Source organism: Benincasa hispida, unplaced genomic scaffold, assembly GCF_027475165.1.
Source record: "Benincasa hispida cultivar pf3 unplaced genomic scaffold, pf3_genome.v1.1 HicScf44, whole genome shotgun sequence".
In the NCBI taxonomy this organism is placed as follows: domain Eukaryota; kingdom Viridiplantae; phylum Streptophyta; class Magnoliopsida; order Cucurbitales; family Cucurbitaceae; genus Benincasa; species Benincasa hispida.
Genome location: NW_028326536.1, coordinates 12,269 through 32,674, shown reverse-complemented (window position 1 = coordinate 32,674; position 20,406 = coordinate 12,269). Strand labels below are relative to the sequence as shown.

Genomic DNA, 20,406 nt, shown 5'->3' with positions numbered 1-20,406 from the left:
TATATGAAACTTTTTACCACCCATACTTATGGACGTGATACAAATATACTTTTTTTTTTTTATCTAACCAAAAACGACAACCAAACGCCACTCCCTTTTAGATATTTGGAAGAGGATCAAAGCCGAAAAATACTCTTTCTAAACTAAAGAACACAAGAAAAATATGTCAAAACGACTAGTCCATGAGTAACTTTATTCTCCTCTTTAAGAATTTTACAAAAATGTCTAATATTCCACAAATAAGAATCAAAGCTTAAAAGCTTATGAATAACTAACAAGCTTAAAGCTTAAAGATGTCAAACGGTTAGCCTATTGAGTAACTAACAAGCTTAAGGCTTCTTCAACAAAAAGGCAAACCTCAGACAAATAAGAATCAAAGAAATGTAATAGACTAATCACTTCAAGATAATCCGACATGACATCCATCAAAACATGCCTCTCAAACCTTACACAATAGCTTTGCCTTGAGAACTTTCATCGACCGTTTAAATGAAAAGATAACTTCCAAGAACCAAATGAGGTTTTGTGAGACTAAATATGCCACAACATTATTAGAATGCCGCCCAACTCCTCTTTGGACTGAATTTTCCCTAAGGCAGGCCAAATAATCAAGAGTTTGACCAACAACCACAGGCCACCAAAAACTAACGTTAGAGGGGAGGAAAGCAATCCAAATATGTTTAGGTAATTTACAATCTCACATGACACAAGTAGTTTCCACCAAGACCTTGAAAAAGAGTCGGATAAGTTAGAAGTTATATAGATCAAATTTGTAATTTACGAAGGTTTACCAAATTGTAAGGATTAAATTCTAACTTTTAAAACTACCAAGACTAAATTTCAACATTATGAAATTATAGGGACAATTTTTGTAATACACTACAAGAATTTTCACCTTTTCCTACACTGTCGGACAAAGTACTAAAAACGTTGGGATAGGTTATACCAATGCATTTTTTTGCGTCATCGGAAAAATGGGAGAAAAAGAAAAAATATATATATTTTTTTAACTTTGGCCGACGCGTTGTGTCTCGAGATAAGTGTCTAGTTGTGTCAGCATAAATATGTAAAAAAAAATGTAGGTTGCTTCATTTTGGCCGACGAATTAAAATTACGTCAGGAGAAATCAGTCTATGCCAACGAAAACTGATGCGTTGGAAAAAAAATACGTCGGAACAGGTAAAAATTCTAATGGTAGAGGGGAAGAAAGCAGTCAAAAAATATTTAGATAATTTACAATCCCACATAATATGACAAGTAGTTTCCACCAAAACCTTGAAAAAGAGCAAAATAAGTTAGAATCTATATAGATCAAATTTGTAATTTATGAAGGCTTACCAAACCGTAAGGACTAAATTCTAACTTTTAAAACTATCAAGACTAAATTTCAACATTATGAAATTATAAGGACAAAATTTGTAATATAACCCTTAATCCAACTCAAAATCTAGAGTGACTCTTGTGGCTTTCCTATCTGTACTAGGTTCAAAAGATTCGATAGAAGGCGACCTATCGAGATGTTGGAAGGAGAGGCTATTCAAGCTAGTCTTTATTTCCTTCTCCAATTGGGAGGAGAGGAGTGTCAACCTCTATTGGCGGAGTCAAAGTCGACATATATCATTTAGGCCCTAAATGATCCGAACTTTGATATTCCTGAAACATATAACATGGTGGATGCCACTATTGCACTTGCCAAACATTTTAGTGAGGTTTTCTTTGGTTATTGTAATTGCTATTGTAATTTTATTGTCCATTTCCGGTGTATATTGCTGTGAAGGTATGACGTTACCTAATTGGATGTCCTCTATCCTTATCACTCTTCTTGGGATTAGTTTCACGTCTTAATGGTTTATTGGGAAAAAAAAATGAAAACTTTTAAAGAGCGTGAAAGAAAGAAAGAAGGATTATGTTCATGGAAGATTAACCCACAAAGCTGGTTCACAAAGTCCGCGTAAAAAAGCCGGCGCCAAGAAGAGGTTTGCAAATCCAAATATTGTTATTTTGAGGATAAGGCTTTCTTTCTTCCTCCCCCTCTCCTTTTTTCCCCCCCTCTGCTCTCTTTTCACTCTCTCTCTATTTCTCCTCTCAACTTCCATTACCCATTTCGGATTTTGGGAGTTTCAACCGTAATGGTCAATCTTCAAGCTTCTTTGTTTTGCAATCCTTCACTTTCTTCTTTGCCTCCTCTGCTTTCTTCTTCCTCTTCAACCCAAAGGTTTCACTTCTCTTTCTCCCTTCCTTCTCGTTCCATTTCTTGCAACCCCTTTTGGGCTTCTGGGTTTCGATTTACTCATCGTTCTCCTTCTTCTCTTCCGTGTACATTGCACCCCGACTATGGGAATTTCAATTCAGAATCGATTTCTTCTCCCGGTGGCAACATGGGTTCTGGTCCTCAAGATTTCAATCTTGGTGGGTTTGGCGATCAGGGTGCGGATTTTGATGGGAGTAGGGTGGAGGGTAGTGAGAGTTCGGAGATTTTGATGAACATTGAGTCTGGGGTGATGGCTACTGATGAAATTGTTGAGCCAGTCTTGGATAGTCCTGGAAGTGTGGAATTCGAAAGTGGAATTCAGTCTGAGAAAGAGGGCAAGTGGAGAAAGTTGCCGTTTGTGGTGTTCTTGATGGGATTGTGGGCAGCAACGAGAAGGAGATTTCAGAAGGTGATTGAAATTGTAATGGATTGGTATAGTTGGTGGCCGTTTTGGCGGCAGGAGAAGCGTTTAGAGCGCTTGACTGCAGAGGCTGATGCGAATCCGAAGGATGCGGCAAAGCAGAGTGCTTTATTAGCCGAGTTGAATAAGCAGAGGTAAGTTCTGGAACTTTTTTTTTCTTGATTGCAAACTGGTTCTGCCGCTACAGGACGATTTAATTGATATTGTTTTGAAGTTTTTATTTTGAACTGTAAAGAATCAACATACTCAACTTTCACAAAAGTTCAATTTGTGAATGGTGATTTCATTTAAATCGAACTTTTTGGACCGTCTGTTTAGTTTTCAATGGTAGCAATGACCATAGAGTTTTATCAATCTCTTTTGGTTCTGAAACATTCCCTTTTCCCCTTGTCATTTGCTGAGATGAAATAACTAATTCTGACAATGCCTTCTTCAAGTAGTGTTATTGTTTGGAATTATGATTTCATATGTCATTAACTAGACGATACTTACTGTTTCACATTCTCTGTAATGTGTGGATCCGTTTCCAGTCCCGAGGCTGTCATTAGACGTTTTGAGCAAAGGGATCATGCTGTAGACAGCAGAGGAGTGGTGGAGTATCTTCGAGCTCTTGTTGTCACCAACGCAATTGCTGAATATCTTCCAGATTCTGAAAGTGGAAGGCCATCAAGTCTTCCTACATTGGTACTTAAGTTTGATCAATCTCCCTTCCTTTCATAAGAACTCTAATTTGTATGAGCACACTCGGATTAATTGCTGTTTGGTTTGTTCTTAATTATTATTAATAATTTTAATTATTCTTGTGGTTGTTTCTAATTGATAAAATATGCACAGCTACAAGAGTTGAAGCAGCGTGCTTCGGGAAATGTGGAGGAGTCCTTTGTGAACCCTGGCATTTCTGAGAAACAACCATTGCATGTAGTAATGGTAAATATTATATCATTTATCGTGATGAGGTGTTTCTTGGACTTCCCCTCATCGTTAAATATTAATTTTGTTTCTTTATGTGAACTATTATTTCCCCCCCTAATTATAAGGTGAATTTCTTTTGAAGGTTGACCCTAAAGTACCCAACAAGTCTCGTTTTGTACAAGAACTTATCTCCACTATACTTTTCACTGTTGCTGTTGGATTAGTATGGTATTAGCCTTTACTTCATGATCTCTACCATTGTTCTTCTCCCTTCTCCCCCAAAATGCAGTGTGGTTCTGTGTTTTTTTAGTTAATCGTATTAAATGAGAATCTTCTTGCAGGTTTATGGGTGCTACCGCACTTCAAAAATATATAGGGAGTTTGGGGGGCATAGGAACCTCAGGCGTTGGATCAAGTTCTTCATATGCCCCAAAGGAGTTAAATAAAGAAGTTATGCCAGAGAAGGTAGATACGAAGTATCCCATGTGGATTCTTTGTACTGATTGTATGTGAAATAAGTATTGTAGATGTCATGAAAAGCTAGGGGTTGCTTGGAATATGTTTACAAAATAGTTTTCTGCTTTTTAGATTACAAATAATGTAAAGAAGTTTGTTTGTTTGTTCCCCCCTCCCTTCGTTTACTATTCATGTGTTTTGATAAATGATATATTAAAAGAAGAATAATGTCGTTCAAGTTTATTTTCATTTCAGTAGTTTGTGAATAATGGTTTCAACTTACGCATTTATGAATTATAAGTCATTTGTTAAAAACAGTTCCGAAAACGAAAACCGAAAACGGTGATAACAGACATCTGTTAAAATAATGGTTTCATTATCATTGATTTTTCCTTCATCCGTAGAGGCGTCGGTAGAAAAAGGCTATTATTGTTCTCATTTTGATTAACCTGGGCAGAAATGTACGATCTAGGCTAGGAGTGAGTTAAGGCGAATTGGTAGAGGAAGAGAACTTATCTTTTTCATTATTCTTGTATAGTTGGTCTTACATTTTAATAAGCTCGTATCTTGGCAGGTAGTTAATAGGAATTAAGTTTCCTTTTGATTAAAAGCTCGTGTTTCAAGCTTTTCTGCCTCATGTACTCTCATGCATAACCTTTCTTTTGGAGTGTTTTGGTTCTTATTCTGTGGTAACCTTTTCCGTGTAGAATGTCAAGACATTTAAGGATGTTAAAGGTTGTGATGATGCAAAGCAAGAACTGGAAGAAGTGGTGGAATATCTGAAAAATCCTTCCAAGTTTACCCGGCTGGGAGGAAAGTTGCCAAAGGTTTGTGTTTGTCACTGTCTTTATTTTCATTTGTAGTTTTCTTATATCTGATGCTCACTTTGTTTCCTCTTTTTCTTACCTGGAAGCTCTTTAGCAGGCTGCTTGTCTTGTCCCTTGCTTTGTAATTTGTTTATGTTGTTTAATCTCACAAGGACTTTGGTATAAGGTTTTTTTTTTTTTTTTGTGTGTGTGTGGGGGGGGGTAGCACCTATAGAATAGTTACAAAAGGTCTTCGAAATCGAAGCCCACGGAGAAACATGAAAGTGAACAAGAGGGACCAAACTTCACTAGAGTCCTTGTCCACCCCTCTAAAAATTTTGCTATTCCGCTCACCCCATAAAACCCACAAGATTACACACCCCAACAAGCCACAAAAAGCGACCTTTTTCTTCCCATGAGGCAGATTGATGAGAAACTCCTCGAACATAGCACTAGCATCCCTCTGGCCAGCAAACAAAAAGTCGAATGTCTGGAGAAAACGTTCCCAAATAGAGCTACGCCAAAGACTATGATCCAGATCTTCCTCCACTTTTCAACAAAGGATACAACAAAATGGCCCAACGAGTGAGGGAAGTTTCTTAGTGAGATGATCCCCCGTATTCGCACGGGCACGTAAAACTTGCCAGGTAAAGAATCTCACTTTCCTAGAGACCTTAATCCTCCAAGGGAGAATAGTCCACGAGACTGTGAAGAAGAGTTTTTCTGAAAACTTCATTTAACCCTGGGATTTATTAAAAAACTTGCAGGAACAACGAAATTCAACAAAATCAGTTCTCGGTTATTTAGTAATCAACAGAAGAAAAGGATTATAGTTTCGTTCATCTTCATGCCGATGGATGACCTATTGGGCCTAATTATAGCTAAATTTAACAATTATTAAAAAAACGGTAGAAGTAGTTCTATCAATGTTAAGTAACTCACCACTACATCGCTTGTAGAATTAATTAGTAGTCATTGTTTAATTAGTTCAAGAGATCGTTGCACTTCTTTAGAACGACGAGCATTATTCTTAACTTTAATAACTTGAAAAATGTGATAATTACAATTATCATTAAGAAATCCCCCTCCCCAATGTTTTAAAAGGCTAAAGGGGCCTGAGTTGAGGCATAAGCCTCAAATAGTGAGTTAAAAACAATTTGTAAATAGTGAGTTCAAAACAATTTACAAATCCTTAATTGGTATGACCAAGTATCGCTAAACATGATATTCATATAAAAGTATAAAAAACATTCACCCCAGCAATTTGGTTGAATGGGTACTCCTTTATGCTGAAGCTAAAACCTTACCTTCTGACTGAGAGAATTTATGGTTGGGAAGTACCCTAGCCTCTCGTTTCTCCAAATTTTATGCCATCTCTACTAACTCCTTCAAGATGGTAGCCTATGCTTGAAATAGGAGCTTCGAAATTCTCCCACTCCCTGTTATCCAGAAAACTAAATAGATAAAAGAAAAAGAAAAAGAAAAAGGAGCTTTGGAATTTGGGAGGAGGAATTTTAGGAGTGACTTTCTCTCGCATGGGCTACATTGACTCCTGGTTGAGGCCTCTTGACCCTTAGTTTATCTCACATGTAGCTCCCTCCTTGAAGATCTCAATTTTCTTGGAGAGCTCTAAACTTGGATCTTTGAACTATGGTATGGAAGGATAAATTTCCCGAGAGGTCTTCATATGAGAAGTTGGTAGAGAGCATCAACACCTAAGACAAGATCCAAAGGAGAAATCCTTCTATGATTCCCTCTCCAAGTAGATGCATTCTTTGTAAGTGTGCGTTCTTTGGATCGAGAGAAATCACTGAATTTGAGTAGGGAAGGACTGGAACCTGCCTTCCTTTTCTTGATACTGTTATTTTTGCTGCTGGTTCTTGGTATGGACTTAGTAAATCCTTTTATAACTATTCAATTTCTGATATTTGGACTAATTGGAGAGCTTTCTTATATAAACTCTGTTAGCCTGGGTTGAGTTGTCTTTTCTCCCTTTGGATGTTTGGTCTTTCGTTTGATTTCATGCTTCTATAATTATTCTGTTTTGTAAGTTTTTTTTTTTTTTTTTTTTTTTTTTTTTTTTTTTTTTTTTGTGGAGGGGGGAAGATGAAACAATTTTATTGATAAAAAGAATAAAGGAGCAAAACTTCAAACACCTAATTGGTGGATGTGAATTACAAGGAGGTTGTCCAATTTGAAATGAAATACGATAAGCTATAAAGAGCAAAAGGGTGTTTATCTTTACACCAAAAGAAACTAGTAGAAAGAACCATATCTATAAAACAGTCAAAGAAGAGGAAACATTTCTGAAATGTGGCCATTCCGTTCACACCAAGGATGCCAGAAAAATGCACAGATAATTGCCAACCATAAAGTCTTACTCAAACCACAAGAAGGGTAGCCCACCAGCAAGGAGATCATATATCTTTTGTTTTTGTAGGTCCTATTTTGCACAATTAGAGCCCTTTCCTTTAGAAGCGTTCCTTTTGAGTTTTGAGGGCTTTGTCCTCTTTAAGCCCTTGTATTCATTCATTCTCAACGAAAGTTGTTTCATAAAAAACAATAACAATAACAAGTAACAATACTGATATATTCTTGGAACTAATCTCTCTATTTACAATCCCCTTCATTTTTTGTTTCTTCTTTCTTCTTTCAATGATCTTTACTTTATTCATTTTCATATGGTACTTGCCTAAAAGATTTATTTACAGGGAATTCTTTTAACAGGAGCCCCAGGCACTGGAAAAACTTTACTTGCTAAGGTAAAAACTTCACTCAGCTTTCCTATACGATATTATGTTCTTTATTAGAATTGGAATCGTATATGCTACATTTTCTTCATGGCTTTGTTGGCTTTCATCTTGTTGATCTTCTGTTGAACAATATGTTTACTACTATGGCTGACAACTGACTGGTAATTTGGACTTTTTCCCTCATAAGAGCTCAGTAGTTGTAGATGCACTTTAGAAGGTGTAGAAATACTGGTTGTTCTTTTTGGTTAGAGAAGATATTTCTTGTTTGTAAATTCTATGACAGGTGGAAAAGTACCCAACACCTACCTGCAAAACATAAATGCTCAATACAAAACCCAAAAGTCTAGTTTCTTCCTATTAACATCATCAAAAGTGAATTAACTGAGCAACACCAAGCGAAGATATTTCTTGTCATGATCTAACCTGGTTGTTTCCATCATAGAAGACAGATCAGTGAAATAGGGGGTGCTTTTCCAACGAACTTCCGTTGAGAAAAAAAATTTAGGAAGAAGGGAGAAACATCCTTAGGGTTAGCACTAGACCATAGCTGTATCAAAAACTCTAAAAACAATATTCCAACTCTTCACACTGAGTTTGTTATATTCCAAAAAATAATATATCCCAGTTTCTTATAAAGAGAGAAATTCCAACTCTTGATATCAAACTTAGTTTTAATATGATGTATCTAATTAGTTTGGTTAGCTGCTGTTAACTCTTCCAATGTATTACTTTTTGATCTGTTTGGATACAACCGGTTATTAAATGTCTTCATTAATTAGTTAGTTAGTTATTTAGGTTGTTGGGTCATTTTCCTATAAATACAGGCAAGGCCATTTGATTAAAGGTTCAATAAAATCTTCGAGTATTTTCTTCAAGACTGATTCACACCAGAAGTGAAAAAATAGATGGTCCATGGTTTCCATATTATTTAATTGGTTGAAGCAAACGTGAGAAGTAGAGGGTTCTTTTTCTGCCTTATGGCTCGAGTTGAAGTTGTGGACGAAGACTCTTCAACACAGAGATAGATGGATGACCCAAACAACAATACTCTTCAAAGGGATATGACACGCTTGAGCATGTGATGGCCGTAGGTGTTTGTGGTTCAAAGATGTAAAGACCTCCAAATTCACGCCCTTTACCAATAGTCTGTTTCGTCGTAAGATCCTGAAATAAGCAATAACCAGGAAAAAAGGAGACACAACAATGAAGATCACGAGTGGGTTTATTGATTGAAATCAAATTAAACGAGAAATGTGGTAAATTTAAAACTGATGACAAAGAAATTGATTCAGTAAGATGGACGGTTCTTGATCCTAGAATAGGAGTGGAGGTTCCATCAGCTATAGCGACATTAGGTGAAGAGGTAGATGTACAAAGGTTAGAGAATAAATTGGGGTTACCTGTCATATGGTCTGTAATGTCAGAGTCAATGACCCATTTTGACGTGGAGGAAAGAAGGCATTTAGAAATGTTACCTGTCTCTGCGATGGCCGTAATGGGAGTAGAAGATGATGCCCCCAATGACTCTTGATACTGCTGAAATTTAGCAAACTCCTCTGCAGAAATCGTAATTGTCAAAATTATCAGGAGTAGAGGCGACATGTACAGAGGGTGATGGCATCCTCTGACCCTTATTCAGCAATCTTCTGCATTCACGTTTCGTATGGTCAGGTTTATAACAATAATAGCAAACAACACCTCCTGGATTTGATATTTGGTTATTGGGATGACCTTTGGAGCTATTTGATTCAGCCCCCTTATTCCCTCTATAATCATTTGTGTGCCCAATCAAAGCACTACTAGAATCAGATGATGTAACTGCTTGTGTCTTCTCAGTACGAAATATTCAAGTGTAAGCTTCTTCCAACGATGAAATATTTGAACTTGACAACACTTGATCTTTGGCCATCTCATATTTAGGTGCAAGACCTACCAAAAAACTCATGATAAACAACTTTTCACGTTGAGCCATTAGAACTTTTGGATCCTGATTGACATCATGGCATTGAATTCCGTGCATGTATTTTTAACCTCCATAAAGTAGTTTGTAAGAGATTTTTTTCCTTGATCAGGTTGATATAGAGTCTTACAAACATCAAACACTCTATTAATATTCTCTTTCCCTGAATAAAGGAAATCCAGATATTCCAATAGTTCCTTGACTGATTCACAGTGATTTACTAGTTCAACAATTTCACGGTCAATAGAATTCTTGATTTGTAGAAGCATCCTTGAATCGTCCCGCCACCAAATCTTCTTATTAGCATCAATCAATGGCTCTTCTGTGATGTGATCATCCATCTCCATGCTCCTAATAAAGTGGCGAACATTTGATCTCCATGAATAGTAGTTGGATCCATTCAACTTGTGTTCAGTTACTTTTGACACCATAGGAATAATCTCAGACATGACTACTGGTTTCTTATTAGCCATTACCTCAAAAAATAGACACCGGACAGCAGAGAATCAAACCCTAATTTACCGAAGAGATGTCTTTACAAGCAGTTAGTATTTCTATATATCCCAAACAAACACACCACCAAGAAAAGTCAACAACACTGAAGAAACCCATGGAAGACAAACCAAAATCAATGGCGCACGACGCGGACGGACGGCAAGTTGGAATAATCGGCGCATAAGCCCCACGCGCTGGTCAGACGGGATCCGGACTTTGGGGTTTTGTAGATCGGCGGCTGGGCTCCTCGATGGACTGGGCGGTGTCAAAAAAATAGCCCTTTTTTTTTTTTCCCAGCAGCGGCGGTGGCTAACGACGGCGAACGGACCAAAGACGGCAATTGTGAGCAAAAGTGTAAACTCACCTCTCCACAAAACTCTAAACGTATCACAAACGGGTTCTAAATTCTCAAACCCTAAGGTTCACAAAACCCTAAGTTTATTTAGAGAGCTCTAATACCATGTAGAACTCTTAGGTTTGAGAAAGAATCAGAATGCTCTATTCATTCACCAAAGATATAAATATATACAAGTGTACAAAGCATAGAAAAGGAAAATATCACAAAATATTTACAAGAATGAAAAACCCTAACTATAGAATTATAACATGCCTTATGGCTCGAGTTTTTAGGTTTTATGATAGAAGGACTTAGTAGGATTTACGAGGGTTATTGTGAAGCTTTGATAGTGGAAAAAACAGATTAAGAGGAAAAGCTTCTTAAGCTGCCCAACTGTGATTTTAATTTTTTTTTTTTAAACCAGAAACAGAAGTTTTCATTTAATAAATGAAAAGAAATAATTGCTCAAGCCTCAAAGGATACAAACTCCACGAGGGAGAGACAATTACAACGGAAATAAAAAAGCAATCCAAATAATACTGTATCAAAAGATGAAAAATCAACAAGATAGAAGAAGAGCACTAAGATGAAGTTGAAAGTGCATTAAGATGAAGTTGAAACGATATGGACTCAAACCATTCAGCCCAAAGAAAATAATTTTCTTCAAAAATAATTTTGTTCCTTTCCAACCACAAATCCGATAACAGAACTTCGACCGTACGAATGCATTATTAATGTGGATTTTTCCATTCACGGACCAACATAAAGCTGATGAATCCTCAAGATAGGGAGATGAAAACTATGATTAAAAGCATCTACATCCCAGTTTAGTGTATAAGTTTGTTGAGTTACAAAATATAAATAAGAGAAGCTCTTGTATACTAGGTTATGAAAAGGCCCTCCAGTTTTTTATAAGGTCACTCAGGCTCTACTTCGTGTAAGGCAATAAAAAATATGCACCAACCTAAGTGCTAAATCCCCAATATTTTCTTCTTGTAATATTTAGATTCTTCGCCCCTTTTTTATTTTTATTTTTTATAGACAAACTTTTATTGAGAAAAAAAAAGAAAGATTACGAGGGCGTACAAAGAACCAAGTCCACAAAAGCGAGACCAACTAAAGGAAAGGGCTCCATTCAAGCAAAATGGTGCCTATAGAATAGTTATAAAAACACTTTGAAATTCAAAACCCAAAGTGAAACATGAAATCTAATAGGTTAAATTGAAGATTTGATCCCTATGGTTTGGTGAAAGTTAGGTCCCTATGGTTTATAATTATAATTTAGTCCCCATGGTTTGATAAAACCCTCATTTGTCCTCTATTTATGAGAGTTTTATCAAATCACAGGAACTATTTACGAGAGTTTTATTAAATTATAGGGACTAAATTATAACTTTCTCTAAACTATAGAGACCAATTTTGTAATTTAACCAAGAGAACAAGGGACCAAACATCACTAGGATCCCTTTCCAACCCTCCAAACACTCTATTGTTCCTTTCACCCAAAAGATTCTATATAACAACACACACCCCAACAAACCACAAGAAACAATCCTACTCATATTCTTCTGTAACAACCTTATGTTTTCATGGTTTAAGTCATTCTTTACTTAAACCGGATTCTACGTTCTACGTGGAATAGGTATTAAGAAGATGACTGCAAATCTATTGATGTATGGAGATTTACTTGCCATGTATAATTCCAAACCTACTGCATATATATATATATGTGTGTATATATATGTGCGTGTATATATATATATTTTCATTTCTTTGGTTGTTTCATAATATGATGGTGTCAATTTTATCTCAGAAATTTTTAAGACATGATTTTTTTAATTGTTCAATCTGAAATGTCTAATTGTTTTTCTATGATGACTTGATATAATTGTTGTCCTGAAGGCTATTGCTGGTGAAGCTGGTGTACCATTTTTCTATAAAGCAGGATCTGAGTTTGAAGAAATGTAAGCCTCCTTTTTGTGCATATTGGTGATCTTGCATTAGGATACATTCCTTTTTCCTCTCCAGAGACATGAATTTAATGTTAATGATATCATGCAATTATAATCCTACTCAAGTAAAGGAAATCAATGAGTATTTGCCTCATAATGATAAACAACAAATTAACGGCAAGGTTAAAAATATTATTCTTGTGAAGTTGTCTTCAAAAAAGTATTTAAAAGCTTAATTAAATCAAATGAGTAAAGAATTTCACACAAAAGTATAACTAAGTTTGTCGTGTGAATGCATACATGTGTTGACTTAGATATGATACATCTCTACGGATGTTGATAGGGTATGAAAAGGATAAGAATTATATACCATGAAGGGCTTTAGTGTCGATGTTGTTTCATTTTCACGTCTTTAGTGTAGAGCAGGGACTATCAGCTTTAGGATTGTGGGACTTTCTGAGTTTTACTTCAACATTAGTGATGCTGACTCGCATTGTGTTTTCAATTGGCAGGTTTGTTGGTGTTGGTGCTCGGCGTGTAAGATCATTATTTCAAGCAGCCAAGAAAAAGGTTTGTTTCCCTTTAGTCTGCATCTGGATAACTTTAGTCGCTCGAAGGGGCATGGAAACTTTTAAAAACGAAAAAAAGGGTCTACCCTATAGACAAATTTATATCATGAGAGCGTCAAAGTCCTATTATAGTATTCATCTTTTCCCTATCCTCCACAGGCTCCTTGCATCATTTTTATCGACGAAATAGATGCTGTCGGGTCCACAAGGAAACAGTGGGAAGGCCACACAAAGAAAACATTGCATCAACTGCTTGTTGAAATGGACGGCTTTGAGCAAAACGAGGTACATCATAATTATTGGCTGCATACGTGAGATTTCTTATCTATTGAGGAGTTCGATTTAATTTCATTTTTCTGTAGGGCATCATATTGATGGCTGCTACAAACTTGCCAGATATTCTTGATCCAGCCTTGACAAGGCCCGGTAGATTTGACAGGCATGTAAGTTCCTTTGAAGCTGTGTAAGTTTTTTCTTCTTCTTTTCTTAGGAAAGATGCTGTGTGAACAATAGGTGTGAAGAATATTGTTATGAATTGTGAAGTATGAATGATATAGTTAGTGCACTCGTGTTGTAATGAGTTATTGTCTATTTATTCCTGCTACAGATATTATATCAGAGTGACAAAGTCTAAATCATTTCTCGTTTAGAGATGGTCAATTCAATCTCGGTTTCTATTTGGGAAAAGTTATAGTGCTCTTGGATGATCCTTGAATCATTTTGTTCATTAATGGAAGGATCTTAAGCCAATATTTGGATTTAATCCATTATAACTGTTCTTTATACTGTTCTATAGTTACAGTCTCCTTGAGTACTTAAAAACTAACCATCCAACCAACATTCATTTGTAGATTGTTGTCCCAAACCCCGATGTACGGGGCCGCCAAGAGATTCTAGAGCTCTACTTACAAGACAAACCATTGGATGATGATGTAGATGTTAAAGCAATCGCTCGGGGCACACCAGGATTTAATGGGGCAGGTAAATTTTCGACTCTTCAGATACCTTAACTATCACTACTTAATCTTATGATTTTAGATATTTATCAATCAACGCTTGTTTTCTTGTCAGATCTTGCAAATTTGGTTAACATTGCAGCCATTAAAGCTGCCGTTGATGGTGCCGAGAAGTTAAACTCTTCGCAGCTGGAGTTCGCAAAAGATAGAATAGTGATGGGTACTGAGAGGAAAACAATGTTTTTATCAGAAGAGTCAAAGAAGGTATTAATTTCTGAAGAAATTGGCTTCTTTGTGATTAATGCTTTTAGCTATTTTGATTATTACCTACGTTTTAGCATCGGCATCAAGTTTCTAAATATTGTATGGATGCTTGCTTATGTAAGCTCACTGCATATCACGAGAGTGGTCATGCAATTGTTGCATTTAACACTGAGGGTGCACACCCGATTCATAAGGCAACGATCATGCCTCGTGGATCTGCTCTAGGAATGGTCACACAACTTCCTTCAAGCGACGAGACATCTATTAGCAAGAAGCAACTATTAGCACGACTCGACGTTTGTATGGGTGGAAGAGTTGCCGAGGAGATCATATTTGGGCAGGACCATATCACTACAGGAGCGAGTAGTGATCTTAACACAGCTACGGAGCTTGCCCAATATATGGTACTTCACTACATTAGATTGTGTTTTTAGTTTCTTTCATTTTTCTAAATATTGATCGATCATATGATGGGCATTGCTTTGCTTTCTCATTCTCAATGCTGTTCTTGAAGGTATCGAGTTGTGGGATGAGTGATGCAATTGGACCCGTTCATATCAAAGAACGTCCGAGTTCAGAACTGCAATCCCGAATCGATGCAGAAGTATGTTATTGACACATTCAGCACTTTGAATGACCTGTCCAAGCTAATTCCTTGCAAACCTTAAAGTATCTAATTTTTTGTGCAGGTGGTTAAACTCCTTAGAGATGCATATGATCGCGTGAAAGCCCTCTTGAAAAAGGTTAGTTTTACGTTTTGATTCCTTCTCCACCGCGTTTCCCATTTCTAAAAATCGAAACCAGTTCTTAGGAACTAAATCAGAGAACAACGATCTCACATCATTCATTTCAAGTTCGATTGTAACGTTTGATGTTTTCATTTCAGCACGAGAAGGCATTACATGCATTGTCAAATGCTCTTTTAGAATACGAGACACTCAGTGCAGAAGAAATAAAGAGGATTCTACTTCCTTATCGAGAAGGACAGTTGCCAGACCAACAAATAGAAGTAGAACAACAAGGGGACCTTGTGTTGGCTTGAATCAGGCTCCATTGTTATCTCTGTAAAGTACCTGAAACAACCGTGAAAGAAAAGGTGACATTTCATATTTATTCTGAATATATAATGGTGGGTTATAGACAGTAAGTGTAGGATCCTAGCATCTTCTTTCAGGCAAGATTGTGTATTATGCCACTTTCCACAAGTGGGGTGAATTTTGGAACACAACAATCAGTCCCTTTACACTATTTTTTTCAGGAATTATTCATAATTATGCCCATGGAAGAACGCATTTGTAATACTATGACACTTTTTTTCTTTCCCCTTTTTGACAGTACATGTAATTTTTTATGTTAAATGTTACTGTTGGTGTATAAAAAAAAACTATTCTTCTTGGACATTGATTTTGCTATCAGATATCTAATTAGACAGAAGGTCCTTTATTGAATCTTTTCGCTACTCTGAACTTGAATGTAGATAGATTGATTAACATTAAGATAAGTGTTTAAATTAACTTCTTTTTTCCTCTCACAATTGTGTCTAAAGATATTATGAGAGTGATCCTAGCTGCTCAATTTGGGGAATTTCAAGCCGAGCTTCACTCACTATTCCGTAAGAGACAAAAAAACAGTGGCTCATCTCTTGAATCAGGAAGGAAATCGGAACAAATCTTTAATCTGTGAGCTCCTGCTATTCCTTCCCCTTGATGCTTCGGTTATTTTAAGTATCCCCTCCCCTTAGAGGGAGGAGAGCTAGGAATGAGGTTATATGGGTGTATGATAAACCAGGCAAATTCTCTGTTAAAAGCGCCTATCATTTGAGTATGAATCTTATGGTGGTTGATGGCCGATGGGGTTTTTTTCCTCTAACTCCAATTCTAGATCCTTTTGGACGGCTCTGTGGGACCTTAATACAAGACTCAAGATCAAGTGTATCTTATTGGTGTATGATCAGCGATTCCCTATGGCTAGTAACTTAATATCAAAAGATATTATTCTCATAGAAAATAAAAAATCTAAAGACGTTTCTTTCTTCATTTATTCGTGTGCCGTGAATCTGATCATGACGTGTTCTTAGATTCATCCCCAAGAATTACTGTCAAGCAGGCCAGTCGGCTTAGAGATAGAGAGAGAGCTAGAGAGAGGTTACACTCACAGTTTGCAGGAATGGACCTGGCGTCAAAGCATCTCCCTTCTCAATTGTAATTTGAAAATGGGCTGCAATGACAACATAAAGGTAGATTCAGGACCCCCAGAAACCTGACATCCTTTGTCATAGTGAAGGAAAAGGCTTCACTGATGTCATAGGATCCATAGTGCTGCACCTGCATGAATAGGTTCAGGTGAACTGAATTTGGTTTGGTGTGTGTGTGTGTGTGAGAGAGAGAGAGAGAGAGCATTTTATGCACCTTGGACCCATAAAAATTAAGACACGAACAGTTCAATCCATCAGCCTGATATTTTGCATGAATCCAAACCGCAGCAATTTGTCCACTCTCACCAGATACTTGAATAATTCCAATACAGTTTGCTTAACTTCTTAAAATTTGAACCTCAGATATTTTCATTGCCATCAAACTTTATATGTATGCACGAGTTGCTGACACTGATGTCCACCCTAATCGAATATCAGTATGTACAGTACAAGTAACACAGAAATGCAACAAAACTGAGATCATGAAGATGGGGACATTGGCAGATAGATGGGTAATAAGAGAAGTCAGTAATGCATGTATGTCAGCTCAGATGGAGCTTTTTGATGTCAAACAATCAGAGATACCTTGTGATGAAACGGCAGAGAAACCTAAAACACAGGACGCCACCAAGAAATAATATTACATTTACCTCAAGTAATCATAGCATCTTATCAGACATCGACTAACTGTAGTTTGTCAAACTGAAACAGAGAGGACGCCAATATACAGAAACCATTCATTGTTATCACAGATATATACATCAATAAGCATACACCTCCATGGACAAAACCCTGTAAATTAGATGAAGGAATTTAGACTTCCCTCTCTCTCTTCCTCTCTCTAAATAACTAAATTCTTAAGAGTTTCTCAAACCTTACAAGAACCCTTTGTACTCCCCAGTTACTAGATATGACTTGCTGAACTAAAATAAAAAGGAAGACAATATCAACCGATAAAAAAGAGTATGCTAATTTGTGTATAATATACCCTCCTGCCAGTCCATCTCCAAAGCCTCCAAAGATATGAGAGCCTTGGAGGCTTCATTCATGGCAAGCCCTTGCATACATCACATGTTACCAATCCCATTTTTTAGATCCTATCAAGAGGCTCAGTGCGATCTTGCACTGCAAGTCGCTCTGAAACATCAGCAAGTGACTTGAGATTGCATTTAATCAAGGCTTCCACAAAGTAGCAAGTCTCATCCTTCGTGTTTCCTTCAGGCACATCCACCACAAACGATTCAATTACCAAAGTCCCTGGTCTTCCATCGATGATTTCTGGATGCAGGGAAATGATTGAAGAGTAATTCTGAAAGAAAGTTGCCGATAATTTAGAATTATTACTGATTTAGACACTTGTTCAAAAATGGAGCGTGAAATGAAGCATCTAACTAGGTATCCCAAAACGAGAAAGTGAGAACTATACATCTTCAATAGCTATTACAGTGCCCATTAAAATATTGTCGTAGAAACAAAGCAGAATTTCCAGTTTAATTCATCAATCAAAAAGTTAACATCATGATAAAGCTTTGATCGATGTTAAATCCTTAGTCAGACAGTCACATGATACTCATCATAAGATGTTCATTTTTCTCTATTCCAAAGCACATGCCGCAAAAGCAAATAGTTGAAATTACATGGATGATAAAAGTTCAAGCCAACTTGAGTTTACAAATCCAATGCATTATCTGTGGGCACAAATGACTACCAAAAGCTCATTTTGAAACAAAATCATGGCAAAACTCTATAAAATGATCATTACAGGCAAGTCCAAATATTTTCAATAAAAACTGTTCTCAACGGTTTCTCCTTTTGAACATGTACAAACTTTGGATCAATTTAGGTTTCAAACTTTCAAGGATGAATATCAGCATAAAAAGCTCGGAAAATTATGAATATTACAGATAATTCTCATGCATACTTTCTATGAAAACACACAGGACAACTATTTTCACCTTAAACAATTAAAAACTGTACACGTCCATCCAAAATCAGGACCATGCAGTTCTCAAATAAAATACTACAGACAAAATACATTAAGACGTATACCTTTAGTCTGTGATCTCCGCCAACAATCCTCATGCTAAGTATGTGCCGGTCATCATCAAGGAGTTCCAATCTCTCTGTACTCGTTGTGGCAGGAAGCCCCGATTTCACATCAACTTCTCTGAGAGTCCCGATTTCAAGGTTTCCCTTCAAAACACATCTGCTAACAAAAGGTTTGTATCTTTGTGGTTGATCAAACCTCCTTACCAGAGACCATACCTGGAGATGAAAATTTCCAATTCAGAAAACAATTCAGTACACAATGAAGGCAAGAATCCAAAAACCCAAATTATGACAATAAACCAATATACCCGTAATAATTATTACAAATTTGTACATCTATTGTTCAATAAGATCAAAAGACCCATAATGGTTCACTTTCCAAGTTTGAATAATTCCATAAGACCTCCATATGAACTCAGCTATAGAACAAATGAAAACATAAAGCAACATAGTTCACTAGTTCCTAGTGATACAATGTCTAGTGATACAATGTATTTACACTTTTTACTTGAAGTTGGTACAGTAGGACTATACCTTCCACTTTCTTTGCAAAAACTACCTGCAGAAAACAAACTCCAAAATTCACGAAAAGAACCTCTTGGTAGCAGCTGACTCATTTAGAATTGCTACTATACTCTGCTTCTGTATTCTTCAAAGCTGTTTCTTAAATCACCCCGAGAAGACAATGTCTCCTTCCCAGAAAATATCCAAGGGATTGAACTCACCCACAAAAGGTAAGGAAGGAACCGTGGTGATGATTAAGTTATAATGCATGGACATTCAGATTTCCATATAAACATAAAAGGATGCAGAGACCAATAGAAACAATTAAGCCAATAAAATAAGATATAAATTATCATGATACGTAAAGCACTTATTGATGCCAAACCGATCAGTCAGATCCTCTAAATTTGGAACCTCTTAGACCATTAATGTTAAGAAGTAAATTAAGATTTCGAAAGCACAAATTACGCACAAAAAACCCAAAAAAAAAAAAAAAAAAAAAAAAGACAGGCATCTTTAGCAACAGAAATTTAAAATGGACGGAGAGAGAGGGAAGATGATTTACAAGAGGAACAGGAGCTTTAATGCGTTTAACTAGCCGAGAGGTGCACTGATTCTCAGCAGGCTCGTTCCTGTGGTACCTCCGTATAAGCTCCCATTCCGCGTCACTGAATCCTCCTACATTCCCATTCCCATTCACAGTGTTGTTTCCATTCATTTTCGCAACTGATTCTCCTTCTCCACACAACAAAATCAAACTCCACCGCTAAATCAAACCAGTTTTTCTCCTTCCTCCCTCGTCGTTAGTTAAACAAAACAAAAGAAACCGAAAAATTCAACTCTCTCTCTGTATAACCAAAAAAAAAAAGGTCAAATCATCACATCAACCTATACAATCCAAGTCCTCGCTCAATCGCCGGCAACCGGAAGATCCAATCGCCGGCATAAAAGGCTTAATAAACAGAAAAACTCCGTCAGAAACACAACCGTGATTTGGTTTCACTGGAGAAACGGCCACCGGAGACTCACCGCCATAGACGACCGATCGAACTTTGCCTCAAAGCTTTTTCTTCTTCTTCTCTTCCTTCGTCTCCTCTTTACCGCTTCATATAAATTTCTCTCTTAATTAATTGATTAATTTAATTAACTATGCTTTTTTTCCTGTATTAAAATATTAATAATCTCTTGTTAATGACAACAAATTTTCGATCCCGAAACTACCCCTACTTTTTTCGTATAATTACGTCCTATGCCCATTCCTTTTATTACCGACTTTTCTCGTCGTTATCTTTAACCGTTGGGTAAAAATAGAAAGTTGAATTTTATTTTTAACTGAGAAAAGAAAAAGAAAATGCCTACGTTTTCTTGTCGGCGGTTATTTGTATTTGAAACCGTTGCACTAACGGTGCCGTTTGCTACCGTTAAAGGCAGTTGATATTTTTGTTTAAGTGAGATATTTATCGGTCAGTTCTGATTAAGGAATTAATAATCACCTAATTTTTTAAATAAAAAAATTCTTCTCCCTTC

General features: G+C 36.7%; 2 protein-coding genes across 2 annotated transcripts; one reads left to right on the top strand and one right to left on the bottom strand.

The window, feature by feature from the left end:
* The first annotated feature begins 1,880 nt into the window (after positions 1 to 1,880).
* On the top strand, positions 1,881 to 15,532 carry FTSH11 (FTSH protease 11). The gene is made up of 17 exons (XM_039051013.2): positions 1,881 to 2,806; positions 3,203 to 3,356; positions 3,507 to 3,599; positions 3,727 to 3,812; positions 3,926 to 4,049; positions 4,748 to 4,867; positions 7,558 to 7,608; positions 12,294 to 12,355; positions 12,856 to 12,913; positions 13,072 to 13,197; positions 13,275 to 13,355; positions 13,764 to 13,893; positions 13,984 to 14,132; positions 14,255 to 14,536; positions 14,647 to 14,736; positions 14,822 to 14,875; positions 15,019 to 15,532. Exons 1-17 carry the CDS (start codon positions 2,130 to 2,132, stop codon positions 15,172 to 15,174), a joined length of 2,493 nt encoding a protein of 830 aa, XP_038906941.1. The 5' UTR covers positions 1,881 to 2,129; the 3' UTR covers positions 15,175 to 15,532.
* A 1,418-nt stretch (positions 15,533 to 16,950) lies between these two features.
* Positions 16,951 to 20,024, bottom strand: LOC120092808 (abscisic acid receptor PYL8-like). Its single transcript, XM_090309938.1, has 4 exons — positions 19,909 to 20,024; positions 19,445 to 19,726; positions 18,376 to 18,591; positions 16,951 to 17,635 (listed from the first exon to the last, which is right to left on the bottom strand). Exons 2-4 carry the CDS (start codon positions 19,595 to 19,597, stop codon positions 17,417 to 17,419), a joined length of 588 nt encoding a protein of 195 aa, XP_090166064.1. The 5' UTR covers positions 19,598 to 19,726; positions 19,909 to 20,024; the 3' UTR covers positions 16,951 to 17,416.
* Between the last annotated feature and the right edge of the window lie 382 nt (positions 20,025 to 20,406).

Bases quoted from the DNA above. Each gene is read 5' to 3' on its own strand.
- LOC120092808 (XM_090309938.1), bottom strand. From the start codon at position 19,597: ATGAATGGAAACAACACTGTGAATGGGAATGGGAATGTAGGAGGATTC. The intron at 18,592-19,444 runs GTAAATCATCTT...TTTCATCTCCAG, and splicing joins TTAAAGCTCCTGTTCCTCTT to GTATGGTCTCTGGTAAGGAG. The intron at 17,636-18,375 runs GTATACGTCTTA...ACTTTCTTTCAG, and splicing joins GCGGAGATCACAGACTAAAG to AATTACTCTTCAATCATTTC.
- FTSH11 (XM_039051013.2), top strand. From the start codon at position 2,130: ATGGTCAATCTTCAAGCTTCTTTGTTTTGCAATCCTTCACTTTCTTCT. The intron at 13,356-13,763 runs GTAAGTTCCTTT...ATTCATTTGTAG, and splicing joins CCGGTAGATTTGACAGGCAT to ATTGTTGTCCCAAACCCCGA. The intron at 14,133-14,254 runs GTATTAATTTCT...TGCTTATGTAAG, and splicing joins TATCAGAAGAGTCAAAGAAG to CTCACTGCATATCACGAGAG.